Source organism: Mauremys reevesii, linkage group 3 (assembly GCF_016161935.1).
Source record: "Mauremys reevesii isolate NIE-2019 linkage group 3, ASM1616193v1, whole genome shotgun sequence".
NCBI lineage: Eukaryota > Metazoa > Chordata > Testudines > Geoemydidae > Mauremys > Mauremys reevesii.
The window spans coordinates 125,627,053-125,647,017 of record NC_052625.1 but is presented as its reverse complement, the minus strand read 5'-3'; the positions used below and the strand labels follow the sequence as shown (position 1 = coordinate 125,647,017).

General features: G+C 44.8%; 1 protein-coding gene and 2 long non-coding RNA genes across 7 annotated transcripts in view; 2 read left to right on the top strand and 1 right to left on the bottom strand.

The window, feature by feature from the left end:
• The window catches only part of REV3L (REV3 like, DNA directed polymerase zeta catalytic subunit), a 231,500-nt gene extending 220,636 nt beyond the window's left edge, over positions 1-10,864 (bottom strand). The window contains exon 1 of one of the 2 annotated variants that reach the window (XM_039529353.1): positions 10,384-10,864. In XM_039529353.1, the coding sequence (XP_039385287.1) occupies positions 10,384-10,522 (139 nt within the window). In that variant the 5' untranslated portion in view covers positions 10,523-10,864. Of the gene's footprint in view, positions 1-10,088; positions 10,223-10,383 lie in introns of those variants that run through there. The other variant, XM_039529354.1, reaches the window with a different exon arrangement.
• Positions 1-16,723, top strand: part of LOC120400595 — a 69,030-nt gene extending 52,307 nt beyond the window's left edge. For 3 of the 4 annotated variants that reach the window (XR_005595909.1, XR_005595908.1, XR_005595906.1), the window contains 2 exons: positions 1,188-1,248; positions 1,371-1,836. This is a non-coding gene — a long non-coding RNA (uncharacterized LOC120400595). Of the gene's footprint in view, positions 1-1,187; positions 1,249-1,370; positions 1,837-3,573; positions 3,642-5,747; positions 5,910-16,562 lie in introns of those variants that run through there. The other variant, XR_005595907.1, reaches the window with a different exon arrangement.
• On the top strand, positions 10,847-14,244 carry LOC120400596. Its single transcript, XR_005595910.1, has 3 exons — positions 10,847-11,162; positions 11,978-12,032; positions 12,816-14,244. It is a non-coding gene; the product is annotated as an uncharacterized LOC120400596 (long non-coding RNA).
• Positions 16,724-19,965: the final 3,242 nt, after the last annotated feature.

The following is a 19,965-nucleotide window of genomic DNA, read 5'->3' as shown; positions in this document are numbered from 1 at the left end:
TCAGAAAGATTTGGAGAGCCTAGATTGACATCTGGTTCCTCTTAGTCCCAACAGCGAACAACCCCCAAAACAAAGAGCACAAAACAAAGACTTCCCTCCACCAAGATTTGAAAGAATCTTGTCCCCTTATTGGTCCTCTGGTCAGGTGTCAGCCAGGTTTACTGAGCTTCTTAACCCTTTACAGGTAAAAGACATTAACCCTTAACTATCTGTTTATGACAGGGGGCCTGGTCAATGACTAGGGCTCCTAGGTGCACTGGCATACAAATAAATAAAAGAAGAAAAAAATTTGACTATACAGTGCCTGATCCAGCTCCCATTGAAATCTCCGGAAAAGCCTTCCACTTAATATCATTACATATAATAAAATTTGTTATTGTAGCCTTGTGCACAAATTCAACACTATTTTACACATGTATTTACATGCCACTGTAAAAACCAGAAAGTCAAACCAGCTGCCATCAAAGCATGCAGCACAATAAACAAACTCGGTGCCAAAACAGTCAGCAGTCCATGTGCCCAAATGACACATCCAATTATTGCTGGGTATCCACCCCCCTGTTCTCCTTGGCCTTTCTGGTATGTTTTGCACATGTAGGCCATGACTGGACAGGAGTCAGCGAATGCATAGGATACATTGGTTCATTCCATGTACTAGAGTTCATTGCCTGTGACATGGTCCAGCTCCCTCCTGAATTGTCCAAATAATGCATACTCTGCAGGCTGTAGAGCAAGAGAGGATGATGGCACTGGAGCCTCGTAGCTATGAGCTTAAAGTAATTATTCAAAAAGCTCTTTCTACAGCTCTTACTCCCTCAACAATCTGTCCACCAATTTCTCCTCATGCTGTACAGATTCTGTCTCTCTTTCCACTCTCTGTGCATCTTATCTATTTGACACTCCTTTTGGTTCTTCTGGAACTTGATCTCCCAATTAGTTTTATCTAGCTGCTCTCTCATCAGCCTATCCCAGACTCACGTTCTTTTTGCTTGGGCTAGATTGGTCCAAACTCCTAGATTCCTGGTGTCATGTGTTTGCCTTGTGGAGGTGGAAGGGCCTTGAAAAGAGAATGACAGAGTACATTATTGTCTGAGCATGACAAAAGTTACATTTCCAGCCCTGTGAAAGGGACTGCTTTAATTCAAGGTCAAAGGATAACACTTTTTATTAATGGGGTGTATTCACAGAGAAAAAAACATTGACTTCAGATATCCTTTGAAGCAGCACTGAAAATCATCACACATCAAGGTAAGTCTCATAAAAAAATAATTTGAAATAATTTTTATATCCCTTCATTTTCTCAAGGTGGAGGTTTAGAGGCGCCTTATGAGTGGTCTAATTACTATCCATGTTTTTTCAATCCTGTCAAGTCGGGCAAGCTGGAGAACATTGATATTCTGGAGGTACCCGAGGGGAATTGTGAAATTCTGTTCCAGGCCAACAGCAGACAGCCACCTTTGTATGCTAAGGAGATATTGAGGCATCTAGTGACCAACCAGCACATCTCAAAATGGAGGGTGCGTGTGAGTTAGAGAGGCAGCCCTAATAAGTATGCCCTGCCCCAGAGCATAGCAGACTGTATGGAGTTCTTACTCTCTGAGAATTTCGCTTTCATCACCAGCCAGCAATGGGTGACAATTTGCTGTAAAAATCAACAAGATGCTGATTTAACATGGAGACACAGTACAGCCTCCTTACAAGCACCCTGCATCCACACACAGACCCAACTCGCTACTAGCAATGGGGACTCAAAACAGATCGCCACCCTCCGCTGTAACTTGGACTCATGTACTAAAGCTAGTAATAGACCAATTAAACACTCTGGTTTTGTCTGGACTCATAATAGCCACTTTTTAAAAACTCTGTTCACAGGTGGTCTGGGACAGTGCGGCTGTGGCTGATTTATAAGGCGCACTATATTACACGAGCAGGGTATGTGAGGTTGTTCATTGTAGAACCCCAACCCATATTTATAACAATAATTGAGAAACTACTAAAGATTTCATGATAACTGCTTGTTTAACTTTTTCCTCTTTTTGTGGTATCCATTTTGAAGCCCACATGGCGTCAGGGGAATAGCGTGAGTTCCACCCTGAACAGAAGCACACCAAAACCACAACATGTTAATAACTTAACAGGCCCATAAGCCAAACATCTCTTCCATCCATTAATAGAAACAAATGGTGGCAGAAACTTACCAGACCCCGGCTTCAGCGTTTGTTTTCATAGCAATTCTGCAGCGGACTGCTCCTCAGGACCATTCCCAAACAACTCTTCCAAATATGGACCCAGGATGTGCTGCAGCTGCTCCAGCAGCATAGTCTCCCCGGTTACCAGCAGCACTAGGGTCACTTATTGCCCTTCATTCGACAGCTGACTCTCTCCCCTGGCTGTGCCTCTGATGGGGGCGGAGAGGTTGTAAGGGTAATATCCCTGCTCAGCAGATTGTCATGCACCACTGTGGGCTCAGGCTGAGTGCTTGCTACAGTTCTTTGTACCAGATTGATTTCCTCATAAAAGAGGCAGGAAAACAGAGAGTTCCCAGAAGTTCCATTAGCATCCTTGACTTTGCAGTTCTGTCTTCAGATGCTTGAATTACTCTCTGTATTGTTCTGCTGTCCAGTCGATCCCAATGCTACCAGGCACTCAGATATAATTTTGTAGACAATCATTTCTTACGTTCTTACAGAAGTTGAACACCTTGCTTGACTCACACCAGAGGTTAACCAGAATCCACCTATGTTCCTCTAACCAGCTAGCAGCATGCAGGATGACTTCTTAGGGCTAGCCATGCTAATGCACATCCACAAAGACTGTGTTTCCAGTTGAGCAGTCCGCATGAAAATGAAGGGTTAAACACAGAGCAGTTGCATTTGAACCAGGCAGTTGCTTTCCGTTCCTGGAAAGTTTTGGAATTATGGGCTGGGAAGGACAGATCCAGAGGACAGTGTTGGTGGACTCTCCAGATCCAAGTCTGGCAACTTAGACCAGAGCTGCGTCCACATTGAAAAATGCCTGAGCTTTGATCCACGTCATAGTGGGACTTGAGCTCTGACCCATCCTCCCTATCAGCATCAGCAGGCCTGAGTCCGGAAGGGTTCCTGGACCAAGTCAGACTAATTTCTCTGTGAACTGCAGCGGAGGTTGGACTTAAACCTGAGTCAGAGCCTAGGCTTATTGTGCTGTGTAGATATACCCTCAGTTCTGAGTAAGTCTCCTGTAAATGTCAAGAATCTCAAAACACACAAATTACTTCTTCCTATCATGATACTTACATGTCTCACCATTGTGCCAAGAATGAATCTGAGAACAACCAAATTAAACCGAAGACTGAATGTAAACAAAAGTTTGAACTATACCACTCTCCTGACCAATTTCATTCTGGAGGTTCAAACACCAAAACTATGTCTTGGGCTTTCCCAATGCTTTTATAAAATTGCTGGCCAGAAGAAAAGGAGTAAGAAAAGAGGAAAGAAACATGGATGGGATAATGTATGTATTTAACAGATCTGATCTGCTGATCCATGTTCTATTATAGTAAATGCTAACTTATAGAGCATTTTTTGTCTACAGATCTCGAAGTGCTTTACAAAGATGGACAAAGTATACCGTCTCCACAGAAGGGGGAATTGAAGTGCTGAGTTAAGTGATTTGTCCAAGGTCACAGAGCAATTAAATGAGAGCTGGAACAGAACATACACTTTCTGACATCTAGGTCTTGCCTACACAAACAAGTAGGCTGTGACAAGGCAGCGTGTGAATCTACCTCACACTAGCCTGCCGTGGTCTAATTCTCCACGTGCATCCCGCTGATGCACAACAATAGTTTGTTACAGTGCTCTTTGAAACAGGACTAGTTCAAAGCACATTAACGAATTAACATGCATCAGGATCCACACCCTAGCTTACTGAGTTCTAATTCTTCAAGTAGGCAAGCCCTTAGACTCTCATACAATCCAATGGATCACACACTACTGTCCTTATATTTTACTGGATATTTTTATACTAAAAATCAGATCTATCCCTTGAAATAAATTCTATTAAAAACGCCCATGGATGCAAAACATAAGTTGTCAACACTGCATCTGCCACATTTTCAGATTCATAGAATGAAGTCAGAATTATTTTTCCTTTTAACCCGATGAAACTACTGAGAAGTTATCTGAAAACACAGTAAAAACCTGATGCATCTATGACAAGTTATTCATAACCATAAACAGGCTTTAAAAAAATTCCATTCACCCCTGGAGAGAGGAACTTGCGCTAGCAAACAAGGGGCCTTAACATCAATTTCTGTAGATTTCAAGCTTTCATTTACTAGCTCTTATAGTTGCAGAGATACCCTTTAAAAAGTAAACGTGTAACAGATGAAGCAGCATCTTTCCAAGTCTACAAGCAGTTTCACTGTCTCTCCTGTTACTCAGAGTTTCCCCAAGCATCAGGAGAATAAGAATTAAAAGACTCTGGTCTGCTTCTGCGCCACTATTCATTCTCTAGGCAGCAGTGAAACATCATGGACTACATCCACTTCAGGCTTATTCAGAAAGAGGCAGGCATTAGAGTTACTCAAGGTGGAAGACTGAAAGGACAGACAGATGCTAGGAAATTAGCACCTGCTACCCAAAACCTCCTGGCTGCAGCAAGGAGAAAGGGGTAGACTTGTACAGATCATCTCTCACTTTAGGACAGCTCCCATTGGCCAGGGAACAGCAAACCGCAGCCACTGGGAGCTCTGAGCGGCCGTGCCTGCGGATGGTCAGTGTAAACAAACTGTCTCATAGATTATCAGGGTTGGAAGGGACCTCAGGAGATCATCTAGTCCAACCCCCTGCTCAAAGCAGGGCCAATCCCCAGACAGATTTTTACTCCAGTTCCCCAAATGGCCTCCTCAAGGATTGAACTCACAACCCTGGGTTTAGCAGGCCAATGCTCAAACCACTGAGCTATCCCTCCCCCACTGCCAGCAGATTACCCTGACGGGCTGCAGGTTGCCCACCACTGCTTTAGGACCCAAAGAAAAGATAAAAGTTTCTTCGCCCTTACAACACCTTTAGGGAGGAAGGGAGACAAACATTTAAATTTTAGGAAGCCCGATAACTAGAAGCTGATGTGACAGATGAAGGACCTAGGCAGGTTTCAAAACTTAACCTTGATTGAAATCCTAGTGACTTTCCCCTTCCCAACAGATGAAAGGCTTCAGGACCCTGATCTTTTCAATCAGCACTTTGGTCCTAGCCCTTGGACAGTAGGGCCCCTACTTTCATATTCTGTATATCGGCCTCTGATTTGCAGGTTTAGTCCCCTAGCTAGCAGGCAACTGGAAAATTTTTAAAGCAGTTCTATTTTACTTGATGAAAAAAGTAACTAGTGTTTTCAAACTTAACACCCATTCAATCTTAAAAGTTCTCTCAAAATAGCCCTTCTTACATCCAAGAATCCGTATGATCTCAAAATATAACAAAAGCAGTTAAAACCATGAAAGAGTGCCACTTTCATTATACTTCCAATATGGCAAGTCATGTCAACAGATATGCAAGTCAGCTTTAAGCACCAATGAGCGCTAAAATGGAACAACTAGTAGCGAAACTGTACTTACATAAATGAAGATACTTTAACTATGGTTCACCTTCAGTTTGATGAAAGCAGATAGATATTGCGAAAAAAGAAAATAGACTCATTCTCTTTGCTTTGGCTTCGACACATTAAGGTCCTGATTCCTAACCTTTTAAACTCTTTTCTTGATTTAGGACCAGCAACAGAGTCAGCACCTGCCTCTCGCAAGCACCCCCTCAGTTTAGGTGTGTCTGCATCCTTTCAGTTCTTTTCAGCGGGGCGGCACCCACTTCTTGTCAGCGCCCCCCTCCGGCCGATGGATCCCTTGCTGGGTCTTCAGCAACTCAGTCCTCAGGGTGAGCCATCTATACCTGTCCCTGCAGCCCCTCCTGGGCTCCAGTCCTTAGTATGACCAACGGGGTCCCTAAATATCCTAGTTGGCCAGCTCACGTGTGGAGGTTCCTGTCCTGGGGTGAAACAGCACCACCAAGGCTTCCTCCCTTGGGGCTCTTTGCTTGCCCTTCAGTCCTCTGACTCTGGCTCTCCAGCTAGGTCAGTCAGGTCGGGGGGAGGGGAACAGTTCCACAAACAGTCTGTTCCCTGGGCCTGTCTTCAGTGACTCCTGGCAGCAAGCCAGAAGCTATTCCCTCGCAACCCCGGTTCCTGCCAGCAATTACCTACCTTAGTCCTTGCAGCCAGCCAGGGGCACTTCTTGGACTCCCAGTCCCTGCTAGCAGGCTGATCTCTCCAGACCCTTTCAGCTCTTTTTATATGAGCCTGCTGGGCCCCCATTGGTTGCTACCTGTAGCCTCTCTGATTGACTGCTTCCTCTGCAGCCACTCTAGACTGCTTGGAGGACCTCTCCACTGCTCCTTTCCTGGGATGGGTGTGGCTAGAACTCAAGGCCCTTTGGGCCCAGTACACCCCATCACAGGACCCAAAAAAATTACCATGTTCACTCAGGTAATAAGCTCAAGATCTACCCTTCAAATGTCCACAGCAATGGACCCATAAATCCATTTTTAAAAGCATGTAAAGGGGCAGTACTTTTTACCAGAAAGTGTCTATGGGCACAAACTTTTTTACCCCTATGAGCAATTTGCCCCTATTTATATATATTATAGTTTGTCTGATGGCTGGCAAAACGATCAATTCATGATACACAACTATGAACGAAACAATGTACAGCAATATAGAATTCCTTCCTCACTCATCTGGCTGTTTGAACACTATCTCCCGTCAGAAGAGAAGGGCATACAGCCAGATCCCACCAACACCCACAGCCACTAGACAATACAAAATGTGGTGCTGCTAGGACTTCAACTTCTAGAATCTAAATGACTGATTGGTATATGAAAATGGCTTAATCTCCACTGGCTCAGCGGGTGGGCCTTGCAGCCTCCTTTTGAACCCAAGACTCTTAATTAGCTGCACAGTGGTTGTTTCATTTTAAACATACTAAGATTAACATATTGACAACGAAACTAAAGGTGCAAGCTGTCTATACAAGCATAGTGGGGCTAGGTGCTATGCAGTGTTGCAACTTCGCACTTTTTCTACCTGGCTGGCAAGAATATACATTTACCTTAATTAGAAGGGTTGATTTCTTTCATGCAAGCTTATAAAAAAAAAAAACAACCAAGCATTACTGTTGCTTAAGACTTGAGCTGTAGGTGTGTGCCACTATCTTATAAGGCCCTCAGAAAAATCACTTTTTTTTTTTTTTTTAAATCCATGCTAACATCTTGGGTAAATGTTCAAATTTCATTGGATATGCATGGCCACCAAGTCTCTCACCCAAACTTCTATAATTTTTTCAACAGTGGGGAGGCAAAAGCGGGCATCTCCACTTCTGCCTCCTCACTGAGACTGCAGCTGCTCACGGAGGGTTAGCAGACTAGTCCATCTCAGAGGGACATGGCAGTGTAGTCCGATTCCATGGAACTGATGTGGGGGAGGGGCAGGGTGACAAAAACCACCTGGATGAACAATGAGAGCCAACTCAGTGAGCAAATGAATCAGATGGCACAAGCCAGTCTAGCCCAACCTGACACAGGGCAAGGATCAGCTTGCTCCATACTCAGCTCCAGCCCAGGCCTCTACTGCTGTTTGTGTCCAGCGAGTGGAGAGAGGGGAGCAGTACTGACAACAAGGCAATTTAGCAGCCCTGGCTTGCCCCCACAGCAGCCCTCACAGACCCGGAGGAGACACCGAAACACAAGCTAGCAAGGAGCTCAGACTGAGATCCATCCCCCACACAAAGCCACCATTGCATGGAACACAAGGTGTGTGAGAGAACCCTGTCCCAGTGGGGGAGATCAAGGCGTGAGGGATGGAACCTAGTTTCAGCTCCTCACCAGCCAGTGCTACAGTGTCTCCTACAGGCCTACAGGGGCCTCTGTGAGGCGAGTTGGGCCCAGGCTCCTAATTGCCACATTGTCAGAGCTGGCCCACTAACCCACCCCTGCCCCCATCACCACCACCATGAACAGCCACAGCCTCAGTGGGATGCTTCTACCTCTCAGCTCGGGGGGAGGGGGGGGGAAATTGCAGTATTGAGCTAATTTCACAATTTCCATAGATTCCATGAAATCATGATTTACACAGGGCCTTACTCATAAACCAGAATAGAAGTCAGTTTATTGATTCTGAATCACATACAGCCAATGCAATAGTCAACTGCAAAGTCAAATTTCTCCCGTTTAAAAAAGAAGTCAATATATTTCTAAGAGATTAAATAAAATCTCATTATAGTTCCACTGTAAACAGTTGCAGAGTTTACTATGCCAAGTCATTTAAATATATTAACGTTGACAGTGAGGTGCTAATAATTGCTTACTTCCAACAACACAATTAAAAGAACCTGAATTCCATCCGTTTTTACCATTTAAAGACAAGCAGAACTACAAATGTATTTCTCAAGTCTTATCAGCAAAAATTATTAAAAGAAATGAAAAGAAAAATAAAGGCAAGCTACTCTTTGTGCTAAAAAGTAACATGGAAATAATAGATAATTAAAGCACCCTTCCTCTGCCGAAGCCAGAGGAAAGTCACCATTAACCAAGCTGAATTAGAAAAAGTTCTGCTATGAATACACAAATCAAAGTTTATGTCAGGGAAGCAAAAGGATTTCCCAGTATGCTCTGAGTCACTGGACAAAGTGAAGTAGTCTACTGTTTACTTTCCATGCCATTCTCCTGATATAGCAGATCCTCAACATCTTCTTAAAGAAACTATATCAGTCTTCTCTTATGCATTTAAAAAAATAGTAAGCCCGTTCCTTCCAGACAACCTCAGGCTCTAAATATATGAACAGTGAAACAATTACTCATAGGATTACATAATTACTTTCTCAAAGAAGCTTCCCTCTATCATATGTAGTTTGAAAACTATTGAAATGTACAGCATTTAACAGATTTTGTTATGGGGAAAAATATGAAGCACTGAATGTACGCAAAATGCAAATTACAACAGAAGACGTGTCGCTATCTTATATCAGCTTATTTTTGTGTTAACTCAACCTACCTACTTTAAAAATTTAAGCTTTAGATGCATCAGTTTGCATCTGCTTCAATTACCTTACCTTCCTCTGCACCTGAAGAGTGCACAGAAAAGATAACTCTGAAATTCCAAATATGAATAAAGATTGCTATACTATACTAATGGGGGGAAAGACACCTTTATTGTGCATTTTTACTGCAGTTTCTGCCCTCCCTAATGATAAGCGTGTACATTAAATACTCTACTTCTAGCACACATCTTTAAAACGCACAAATACCTTAGTTCCCAAGGTCAGTATCATATAACACAAACATTTCAATGTTCTCTAATATTTGTAACAACTGATGGAAAGGAGGCCTTTTTTCATCTTCAGTGTGCACTGAAAACTGGCAATAAAGGTTATCCATATTTAGAAAAATGTTATTGGTAAAGAGAATGTTGGTATTTGGGGGGGTATACCTTGGAATTGCCATGCTTCGATTTAAACGATAAGAAGTATAGCTGAAGGAGTAATGAAGAATAAATAGGATGTTACATTAGGAAGTCGCAGGGGCCAACATGTGGCTAGTGGTTAGGACGTTCCCTTCTGCAGTGCAGCACTATTGCCTATTGGTCTGAGCAATTTACAATATACTAGCGTAACAACAACATAAAAACAACCACTTCACAAGTCTTGTTGCAGAAGTCCCACGTATGGAACTCTGTATTAGGAAGCCGTTTAAACATACAGTACTTATAAATTAACTCAGTAATCACCCCCTCAAAGACACGTATGATTTTTTTCTCCTCTCCATTCACACACAAACGCTGCGTCTCTTTCTTTAAAGAGGCAAACCCCAACACCTCACGGCCTGGGTTACGTACAAATCCCTCTATCCCGAGCAGAGCAGACCCGCTGTGTTTTTACAGCTGCGCTTAGTTGTGGTTCACGAGCTACGACCGAGCCTATGCGGGGGCAGCTCCTCCTGTGCGCGGCGCGATTGTAGCAATTTCCTACTCTCCCCGGGCACAAGCCTCTCTGCTCATCCTCGCACCTGCAGATCCCGATCCTGCTCTCCGCGCCCCCTCCCCACCAGCCATGGAGCCTGCAGGGAGCCGCGGTCTATGGAGACCCTGCGGTCCCCACCGGCTCCAGGCAGGTATCACCCCACGCAGCAGCAGCCGCCAGTTCCCGCGGAGTCCCGGCGGGGGAGGGGCGAGGCCGGCGGCGGCAGGTGAGGCACACGCCGCAGCACGCCGGGGCTGAATCACAAAGCGAGCCCTGCGGGGGGCTGGTCCCCGGGCCTAGCCGCGGCGGGGGCTCCGCAGAGGCAGCCGGGGGTCCCTTACCTGCAGGGGTGGCGCCGAAGACTCTCACCACGGGCACCTTCTTGGCCTGGGCCTCTCTGAAGCGGGACTGGCCGGGGTCCAGGCCGGGCAGCGGGCTGCCCATGTAGTAGTCGGCGGTCACGAGCCTCACTGAGAACATGTTCGCCGCCGCCGAGAGCGACCCACGCACTGAGCGAGCGCGGAGCCCACACGGCTCCCCCGCCGTCGCCGCCGCAGCGAGCGCAGCCCCCTCCTGCCCGCCCGCGCGCACACACAGACACACACGCGCACTGAGCAGCCCGAACTGGCTCTAGAAGAGCCTGGCCGGCCGCGAGCGCCTCATGGGCAGAGCAGCCCCTTCCCTCGGCAGCGCGGACGCCTTGGCGGCGGTGCCTCCTCGGCTCCAGCTGTTGTTGCCATGATGATGATGTCACGGACGCAACCACTGGGGGGGGGAGATGGGGGCGGGCGGGGGAAATGTGTTTCTCCCCTTCTGCGCTTCAGCACAGGGTGTTTTTTCCGCTCCCTGGGCAGTGGAAGCCGTGCGGTATCGGTTTCTCGACAATCGGCCCTAGCGGCTGGGTGAGGCTACGGAGCGCCGAGTCATGGATCGGGCTGGGGACTCCTGGGCTAGGATTGGGTTAGGCTGGGTCGGGCCGCCATTTTGGATGCTAAGGCGTCTCGCTGCGGGAAGGTGAGTCGCCGCCCGCTGCTGGGGGAAGGGGCAGTCTCGTGCGTGACAGCGGCACGAGACTGGGGAGGGGAGAAGAAGTGAGAAAGGGGCCAGCGGGAGTTCTCAGGTAACGTTTCGCCGTCGCGTGCGCCCCCTTTGGCTGTAACGGTCACTGCGCGCGGCCCGCAGGAGAGGGAGGGGAGGAAGCGAGCGCAAGTCTCAGCCTATAAAGGAGCGGCGGCGGCTGCTGGCGAACGTGCTGCTGGCGGCGGGGAGGAGCCGCGATGCGGCTGCTGCAGCTGCACGCTGCGGGGGCTGGGCCTTGGCGCCACTGCCCGCTCCGGACGCGGCGTTCCCTGTCCCACAGCCCGCTCCGGACGCGCGTCCACCGCCGCTTCCTCCGCGGCAGCCAGTGGCCCGGCTGCAGCCCGCGGAGAGCTTCTCTCAGGCACCGCTAACGATGCGGCCGCTGCCGTTAGCGGGGGGACCGGGCTCCCTTTGCGTCGCGTGCCTCGGTCTCCTTACAGTGCAATGATTGTAGGGCGGCCCCACAACTCCCCGACCGACCTCCCCAGCGCCCCTCGGCCATCAGCCGGCCACCCCGCGCCTGAGGGGCCAAGCGCCAGCCCCACTGAGCTCACCAGAAATCTCCTTCCTCCCAGCGAGGAATCCTAGGGAGCAGCCTTCCTCAGTGGGAAAGAGACAAGGTGCTGCCAGCCCACCGAGTGAAACCCGCATGATCATGAGATTGGCTTAAAAATCATGAAATATTTTTTCCTTAATAAAGTCTGGTCTCGTCTTGTTTGCCTTCTGGTTTCTCAGCCCTTAGGCTGTGTCCGGCCCTAACTAAGGATAGAAATGTAGGGTGGTGGTTGTTGGTTTGGTTTTTTTTTTAAACTGAGATTTTTTCATTCAATCTCTGTTCCCTGGCTGGGGCTTTAGGAAAGACACCAAATGTCACAAGAGCTGACAGCCCTGAAGAGCCTCCTGTAAAAAGGTTATGTGTTTTGTAGGCCTATTATATTTTGTTTGGTATGTGTGTAGATTGAAAGATACAGCAAATGTACAAATCTATAAAATCAGACATAAATTCAGTATGTAAAACATATGCTGCCCACTGAACCTGTGTATGTTTTGTTTTTAGAGTTAAACAAAAAACAGAGCAGGCAATTCCTACCCTTCATTTACTCTCTGAAGTTCACACATTTTGGGTGGATTTTTCAATCTATTTCTCTATTCGTTGTCTCACTGGGTCAGTTTGTTTTCTCTGGGTCACTTTTGTTCCTTTATCTCATTTTCACGTAAATGGAAGAACATAAGAACATAAGTGATCTCTCTCCTGCCATCCATCTCCATCCTCTGACGAGGATGCTACTCAAAAAGTAATGCTACTCAAATTTTGCCCATAGTCACAGAGAAATGGGATAATCTGCCTGCTGCACATAATTAATTGCCATTAATAAATTTGATATTTAATTCTGAGATCTAATAAAAATTTAACACACAATTGAGGTGCAGTGCCCATTTCTGTAAGAGCTCTTTGTTTACAAAGGGTCATGTATGGGACATCTTTTTAACTATGAGGACTAGAAACATTTGTTTTTAAGGAAGCTTAAATTCCACAAAAACTGACAATCACCAAGGAAGTACTAGTGAAGCATATCACCAAGTACCAGCTCAATCTGACCCCGTTTTCATCCTCCTGTTATTGTTCTCTGAACAAATTTTATCCTGCTCCCTATTTACTAATTTTTCCTCATTTCTTCCCCTCCACTCACAGGAGGCCTGCAGTCATCACTACACTTTCTTTCTGAGCCGCTGCTGTCTTCCTGTTAATCTGGTTGATCTTCACTTCCATCTCATTGAGTATCCTTGCCTTCTTTTCCTCTCAGTGATGGCTTTGAGAGCTAGGCTTCTTTAATTCATCTAACAAGTAACATGAAAGCAGCCAACAGCGTACTCTGAATCTGGGAGAATCGTTGGAAAACTGAGAAAGCAGGACTAGAACAAGAGTGGTGGACACCTAATCTGGAGAAAGTTTCCTGTCCAAGTGAGCTGTTTTATCCTCTGACTGAAACTGCTATGAATTTCCTTCAGAAGAATTAAGTGACTAGTTTCTTGTCCAGTTTTTAAAGAGTTTGCTTAAAGTTTTAGTCTCCCAGCCCTACAAAACATTCTGCAATTAGCAATTTATCTGCAACTCCCAGACCTGATGAGTTCCACCTTCTCAGATTCAGACCAGACTTCTCTCTATTTTCATGTTAATTGTGCATTTAAGCCAAGAAGTTAGCCTCAAGGCCATCACTGACACAGGAGCTCCATTACAGGGATCTGAGCTCCATGAGTACCTGTGACAGCCCTGTCAGCTGGCAGCAGATGCAAGATCTATTCCTGGACTTCTGGATTGCAGCTTTATGTGCCTGGACAGTCTCCAATATATGATATACTCATGTTAGTTGAAGTGTATCCTCTAGTTCCTGAAAATTCTGACATCCCAGAGCAGTCAGTTCCAAATGGTAACATCGAGATTGGAGATGCCTCTGCCAACTCCCCACTCCAACCCCATTCTCTAAATGATATATTCTCCCCAAGGCCATCTCCAGTTTTCCAATCTAAAGCAAGTCATCTCCTTTTCATGCTCTTCCAGAGTTACCAGCTGTGCACCTGACCAACCATCCACATATTTGTGTGAAAATAATGAAACTTGAATATACAACTGCCACTAATCAAATACTATTAAACAGCTATACAATAAATTAATATTAGTATTCAAAATAATAGTATCAACTGTCACTATAACTAGCTAACTACTGTCTTAAAAGATAGAATTTACTCAACAGAAGAAAATAAATGTAGCTGGGGTTTTTTTTATATTTGAACAAAAAACAAGTCAGGAAGTAATTCACCTCTTCTTTTTCCCAGTTAGTATTATGTACTTTATAAAAATCTATAACTGCAGTTCATAATAGAATACTGGTCTAAACTGATAATGCCATCCAAAAATTCAGTCTGGAAAAAACTGGCCTACACTTACAATGTAAGTTGACATAGCGATGTCACTCAGAGGTATGCAAAATCCACATTATTGAGCAATATAGCTATGCAGACCCAGCTCCCAGCGTAGATACCGCTAGGTGCATAGATAGGTCACTCAGGGAAATGGTGTTTCTACATTGGCAGAAAAATCCCTTCTGTCACTGTGTCTATACCAGGGGTTGGCAACCTTTCAGAAGTGGTGTGCCAAGTCTTCATTTATTCACTCTAATTTAAGGTTTTGCGTGCCAGTAATACATTTTAACGTTTTTAGAAGGTCTCTTTCTACAAGTCTCTAATATATAACTAAACTATTGTTGTATATAAAGTAAATAAGTTTTTTTTTAATTTTTAAGACGCTTCATTTAAAATTAAATTAAAATGCAGAGCCCCCCAAACCGATGGCCAGGACCCAGGCAGTGTGAGTGAAAATCAGCTTGCGTGCCGCCTTCGGCACAAGTGCCATAGGTTGCCTACCCCTGGTCTATACTATGGGGATATACCAGTCTATAGTCTATATACTACGGGGATATACCAGCATAGATATGACACCATGTCTATGCTGGTATAGCCCCCATAGCATAGAAATACCCTATGATCTCCCTCATTCAGTCCTTTACTTCATTAAGAGCCTGATCCTGCACATCCAGCAAAGCTTCTACTTATTTCAGTGGTGAAAGATCAGACCCTAAAGACGGGGTAAAATTTAAAAAAAATCTAAGTGATTTGGGAGCTTAGGCCTATACCCACAAAGGATCTCAAGTGTTGCAATGTCCAGTGAGCTCTGAGATATTCTGATGTGGGTCTCCTCAGTCTCTTCAGTTGAAGCTGTTCCACTTTATATAAATAATTCAATATGCATTGGGCCAGAGTGAGTGAGAATGGCTCTATGATCTGATAGCTAGGACATTCACTTGAGAGGTGGGAAACCAGGTTCAAATCCTCTCTCTTCAGGTGGGGGGAACCAGTGTCTTCCCAGCTCCTGGGTAAGTCCACTGGGCTAATGGTTACCACTGCCATTGCCTCTCCTCCCCCCTTGTCCATTTTGTATGGAATTAATCATGCTTTCAGAATGCTCCCGATAAGACCTTGCAGGCAAAATGGGCCTTGCCCTGCTTATCTTGAAGACTACACTGGGGCTTAGGTGTGGCCCCTCGACAGGCACCTAAACAGAGGCATTGTGTGCACATGCAGCATCAAAAGCTTAGGGGCTTTTATAGTGAAAATGTAGCCTCTGAGGTATTATAGGTGCCTCCAGAGTTAGGCAGCAGCTGAGTTGAGGTTCTGAGGATCTCAGTGGTGCCTAAGTAGTGCCTAAAGTGGGACTACGGTCTTGTCTACACTGTGCCACTATAGTGCTTCAGTATAGACTCTACCACTGATGGGAGGGGTTTCCCCATCAGCAATCCACCTCCCCAAGAGGCAGTAACTAAATCGATGGAAGAATTCTTCTGTCAACCTAGTGGTATCTAATCTTAACTACAATGCTCAGGGGTGTGGATTTTTCACGCCCCTGAATGACATATTTAAGATGCCTTAATTTACTAGGATAGGCCAGGCCTTAGATGCCTGTATGCTTTTGGGGATCTAAACCCTAAATCTTATTTTCAAAAGTGACAAACACCATGTCCCAAGAGAGTCTTAGGCCTGGACTATGCTGAAAACACTTTAGGAGCACAGCTGCACTGCAGCAGGTGCACCGCTAATGTTTAAGTGAAGACACTATCTATGCTGATGGGAGGACTTCTCCAGTCAGCGTAGGTACTCCATCTCCCTGAGAGGCAGTAGTTCCTAGTGCACTGGGGATTAGGTTGGTTTAAATGTGTCGTTCTGAACTGTGGATTTTTCACACCTCTGAGTGATGTAGTTATACCAACCTAATATTCTAGTGCAGACCATCTTAAGTCTCTTGAAAATGTGATTTAGGCTCCTAATTTTCTTAGGCAATTCTGAAGATTTTATCTTGCCACTAGACCCTGACATACACAAATCTAGAGACAATAAGATCAGGTACCTCACCTGATCTCAGCAATCAACCTATTATATGGAGAGAGGTCCTCTGTTAGGGCCCATATATGCTGGATTCTTTAACTGCTGGAAACAATTTAGCTGTCAATATAGACAGGACAAAATGGTTTTCAATTCTATAAAAGAAAACATTATAGAGATTGGTGGACCATGGTATACGTGTGTGTAAACAGTCCTCTCTGCAATATAAATACAACCATGTCAGGGGAACAGGACGCTACACAGTTTTATGCCCTAATTCAGTTACCAATATCTATAGACAGACACAGTTTTAAAGGTTTTTTTGTTGTAATTTATATAAACACATTATTTAGGTACACACATACTTTTATGCACATTTGAATATTTGTGTTTGTTTGCTTGGATTTGCACTTAGCAACGTTAACTCTAATTCCAAAATAAAGTAAGTTAAACTTAAAGTATGGGATCCACAAGAGTAACATTTCTTTTTCTTCAACATTTTCAGGTCTTATCTCTGCCTGACCCCTCAAACATCCATGTCAATGAACCTGCATGCAGGAAAAGCACATAAGTATTCAAGAAAATATCACCTGAATTGAAAAAATGAAGAATGAAACATTTTTAAAATGCGGAAGTATCACATATAATTTCTCCTTTTATTTAGAAGTAGGGCTCTCAATTAATTACAGTTAACTCATGTGATTAACTAAAAAAATTAATCGTGATTAAAAAAACTAATTGTAATTGCAGTTTTAATTACACTATTAAACAATAGAATACTAATTTAAATTTATTAAATATTTTGGATGTTTTTCTACATTTTCATATAGATTTCAGTTACAATGCAAAATACAAAGTATATATTTTTGATTACTAATATTAACACTGCTAAAGAAATAGTATTTTTCAATTCACCTCATACAAGTACTGTAGTGCAATTTCTTTGTCATAAAAGTGCAACTTACAAATGTAGAAGTTTTTGTTACATAACTGCACTCAAAAACAGAACAATGTAAAAAACTTTAGAGCATACAAGTCCACTCAGTCCTACTTGTTCAGCCAATCGCTAAGATAAATAAGTTTTACATTTACAGGAGATAATGCTGCCCTCTTCTTATTTACAATGTCACCGGAAAGTGAGAACAGTTATTTGCATGACACTTTTGTAGCCAGCATTGCAAGGTATTTATGTGCCAGATATGCTAAACATTCATATACCCATTCATGCTTTAGCCACGATTCCAGAGGACATGCTTCCATGCTGATGACGCTTGTGTTAATTAAATTTGTTACTGAATTCTTTGGGAGAAAATTGTATGTCCCCTGCTCTGTTTTACCCACATTCTACCATATATTTCATGTTATAGCAGTCTCAGATGATGACCAAGCACATGTTCATTTTAAGAACTTTCACTGCTGATTTGACAAAATGCAAAGAAAGTACCAATGTGAGAGGTCTAAAAATAGCTGTAGTGCTTGACCCAAGGTTTAAGAATCTGAAGTGCCTTCCAAAATCTGAGTGGGATGAGATGTGGAGCATACTTTCAGAAGTCTTAAAAGAACAACACTCTGATGCGGAAACCAAAAAAGAAAATCAGCCTTCTGCTGGTGGCATCTGACGCAGATAATGAAAATAACCATGCGTCGGTCTGCACTGCTTTGGATTGTTATCGGGCAGAACCAGTCATCAGCATGGATGTATGTCCCCTGGAATGGTGGCTGAAGCATGAAGGGACATATGAATCTTTAGCACATCTGGCACATAAATATTTTGTGACACCGGCTACAACAGTGCCATGAGAATGCCTGTTCTCACTTTCAGATGACGTTGCAAATAAGAAGAGGGCAGCGTTATCTCCTGCAAATGTAAACAAACTTGTTTGAGCGATTGGCTGAACAAGTAGGAGGACAGAGTGGACTTGCACCCTCTAAAATTCTATATTGTTTTATTTTTGAATGCAGTTTTTTTTGTACATAATTCTACATTTGTAAGTTCAACTTTCATTAGAAAGAGACTGCACTATAGTACTTGTATTAGGTGAATTAAAAAATACTATTTTAATTTTTTACAGTGCAAATACTTGTAATCAAAAATAGATATAAAATGAGCACTGTACACTTTGTAATCTGTGTTGTAATTGAAATCAGTATATGAAAGTGTAGAAAACATCTAAAAATATTTAAATAAATGTTATACTATTATTGTTTAACAGTGCAATTAATTGCGCAATTGCGCTTAATTTTTTTAATTGTGCAATTATTTCTGATTAATTTTTTTTACTAGCTTGATGGACCTATTTAGAAGCATGTGACTTTCAGGCACGTGTTGGTATGGTATGAGGGAACTGGTTGTTATAGTAAACTAGAGGGAAAGATCCTAAATTATTATACATTAATGCATATATTTTAAGCCTAATATAGCAAGAATGCACTCATTTTAATTAGGGAATGAGTAACAATATAGTGACACTAGTGTGTAGGGACTGAGTGGGTTAGAATGAGTGATGAATAAAACTTAGATTAAGTTAAACTGAGTAAGTGCATGTTAGATAGCTGCGACAGGCGTCACTGGTGGTAGATGATAGAAAAAAATCTTCAGACTTCTAGGTGGGTGACAAAGCCAAGTCAGAGTAATAATTAGATAGCTAATATCCATTCTTCAAGTGATTGCTCATGTGTATTCCACAGTAGGTGTGCCATGTGCACCAGTGCCGGAAGGTTTTCCCTTAGCAGTACCCGTAGGGGGAGAGCACCACTGCGACCCCTGGAGTGGCGCCTCTGTATCACACTATAAGGGGAGCTGTGCACTCCCCTCACCCTCAATTCCTTCTTGCCGCCAGTGAAGGTAGTCGGAACTTCGTGCTTCAGCCTTGCTGCAGCTTCTCTAGTCAGCCTTAGTAGTACAGTTCTTCAATAGTTAAATAGTTTCTCCAGTTAGTCGTCCGGCCTCAGGGCATGCCCCGTGCCCCAGACTTCAAGTCATGCAACTCCTGTCATAGTTCTGTGCCAAGAAGTGATCCGCACACACAGTGTCTCCGCTGCTTGGGCGAGACCCACGTAAGTGAGCGCTGTAGGATCTGTAGATCTTTCAAACTGTGGACTAAGAGGGTGAAGGACATTAGACTTCACTCTCTCCTAATGAAATCAGCGCTGACCCCAGCACCGTCACGCCAAATGGATTTGGCGCCCGGCACCGCATCTTCGGTACAGAGCTAAGTCCCCTCCACTAGCTGGCACTGCTCCCCTTCAAAGCAGCAAGGGAAGACTCAGCAGCGCTGAGAGAAAGATGGGGTGAGGCCGGACCTGAGCTGGGCAGCCTGCAATCCTCCTCGGGACCCAGGCCTCCAACTCGCATTGAGTGGAGCAGCCCGGTCCTGTCCACGTATGCCTCCCCTACAGTGAGGATGCCATCGACGCCAGAGGCGGCACAGGCCACACGTGACATTTTAACCCTGAGTGGGCCCCCAGTCTCGAGGGAAGCTGCCACTGGGGGCAAAACAACCCTCCCCGATGCGGCACAGTCCCTGCTTCGTGGACCGCTCACCACCTTGCTCGACGCGGTCTTCCCGCAGCTCACACCAGCCCTCTTCCCCGCTTAGGCTGACCGGCTCGCTGCCTGCGAGGGAGCCTTGGGGCTCCTCTATGCCCCACGACCGGGAACACAGGCACCGGGATAAGCAGCGCCAACGCTCCTCCTTGCGTTGAAGCTACCAAAGCCAATCCCGTCGCCACCGACAGATGCTCAGACTCGAGCTCCCGCTCTACCAAACATCGCTCACGGGACTCATCTTGCAATTCACTGGCACCAAAGCGTCATAGCTCCGGCCTCTGGGGCGAGTACAGGAGCAGCACCTAGGAAGGGTACCGATCTTCGTCCTCGAGGTCCCGGTCACGTGGATGGCACAGTC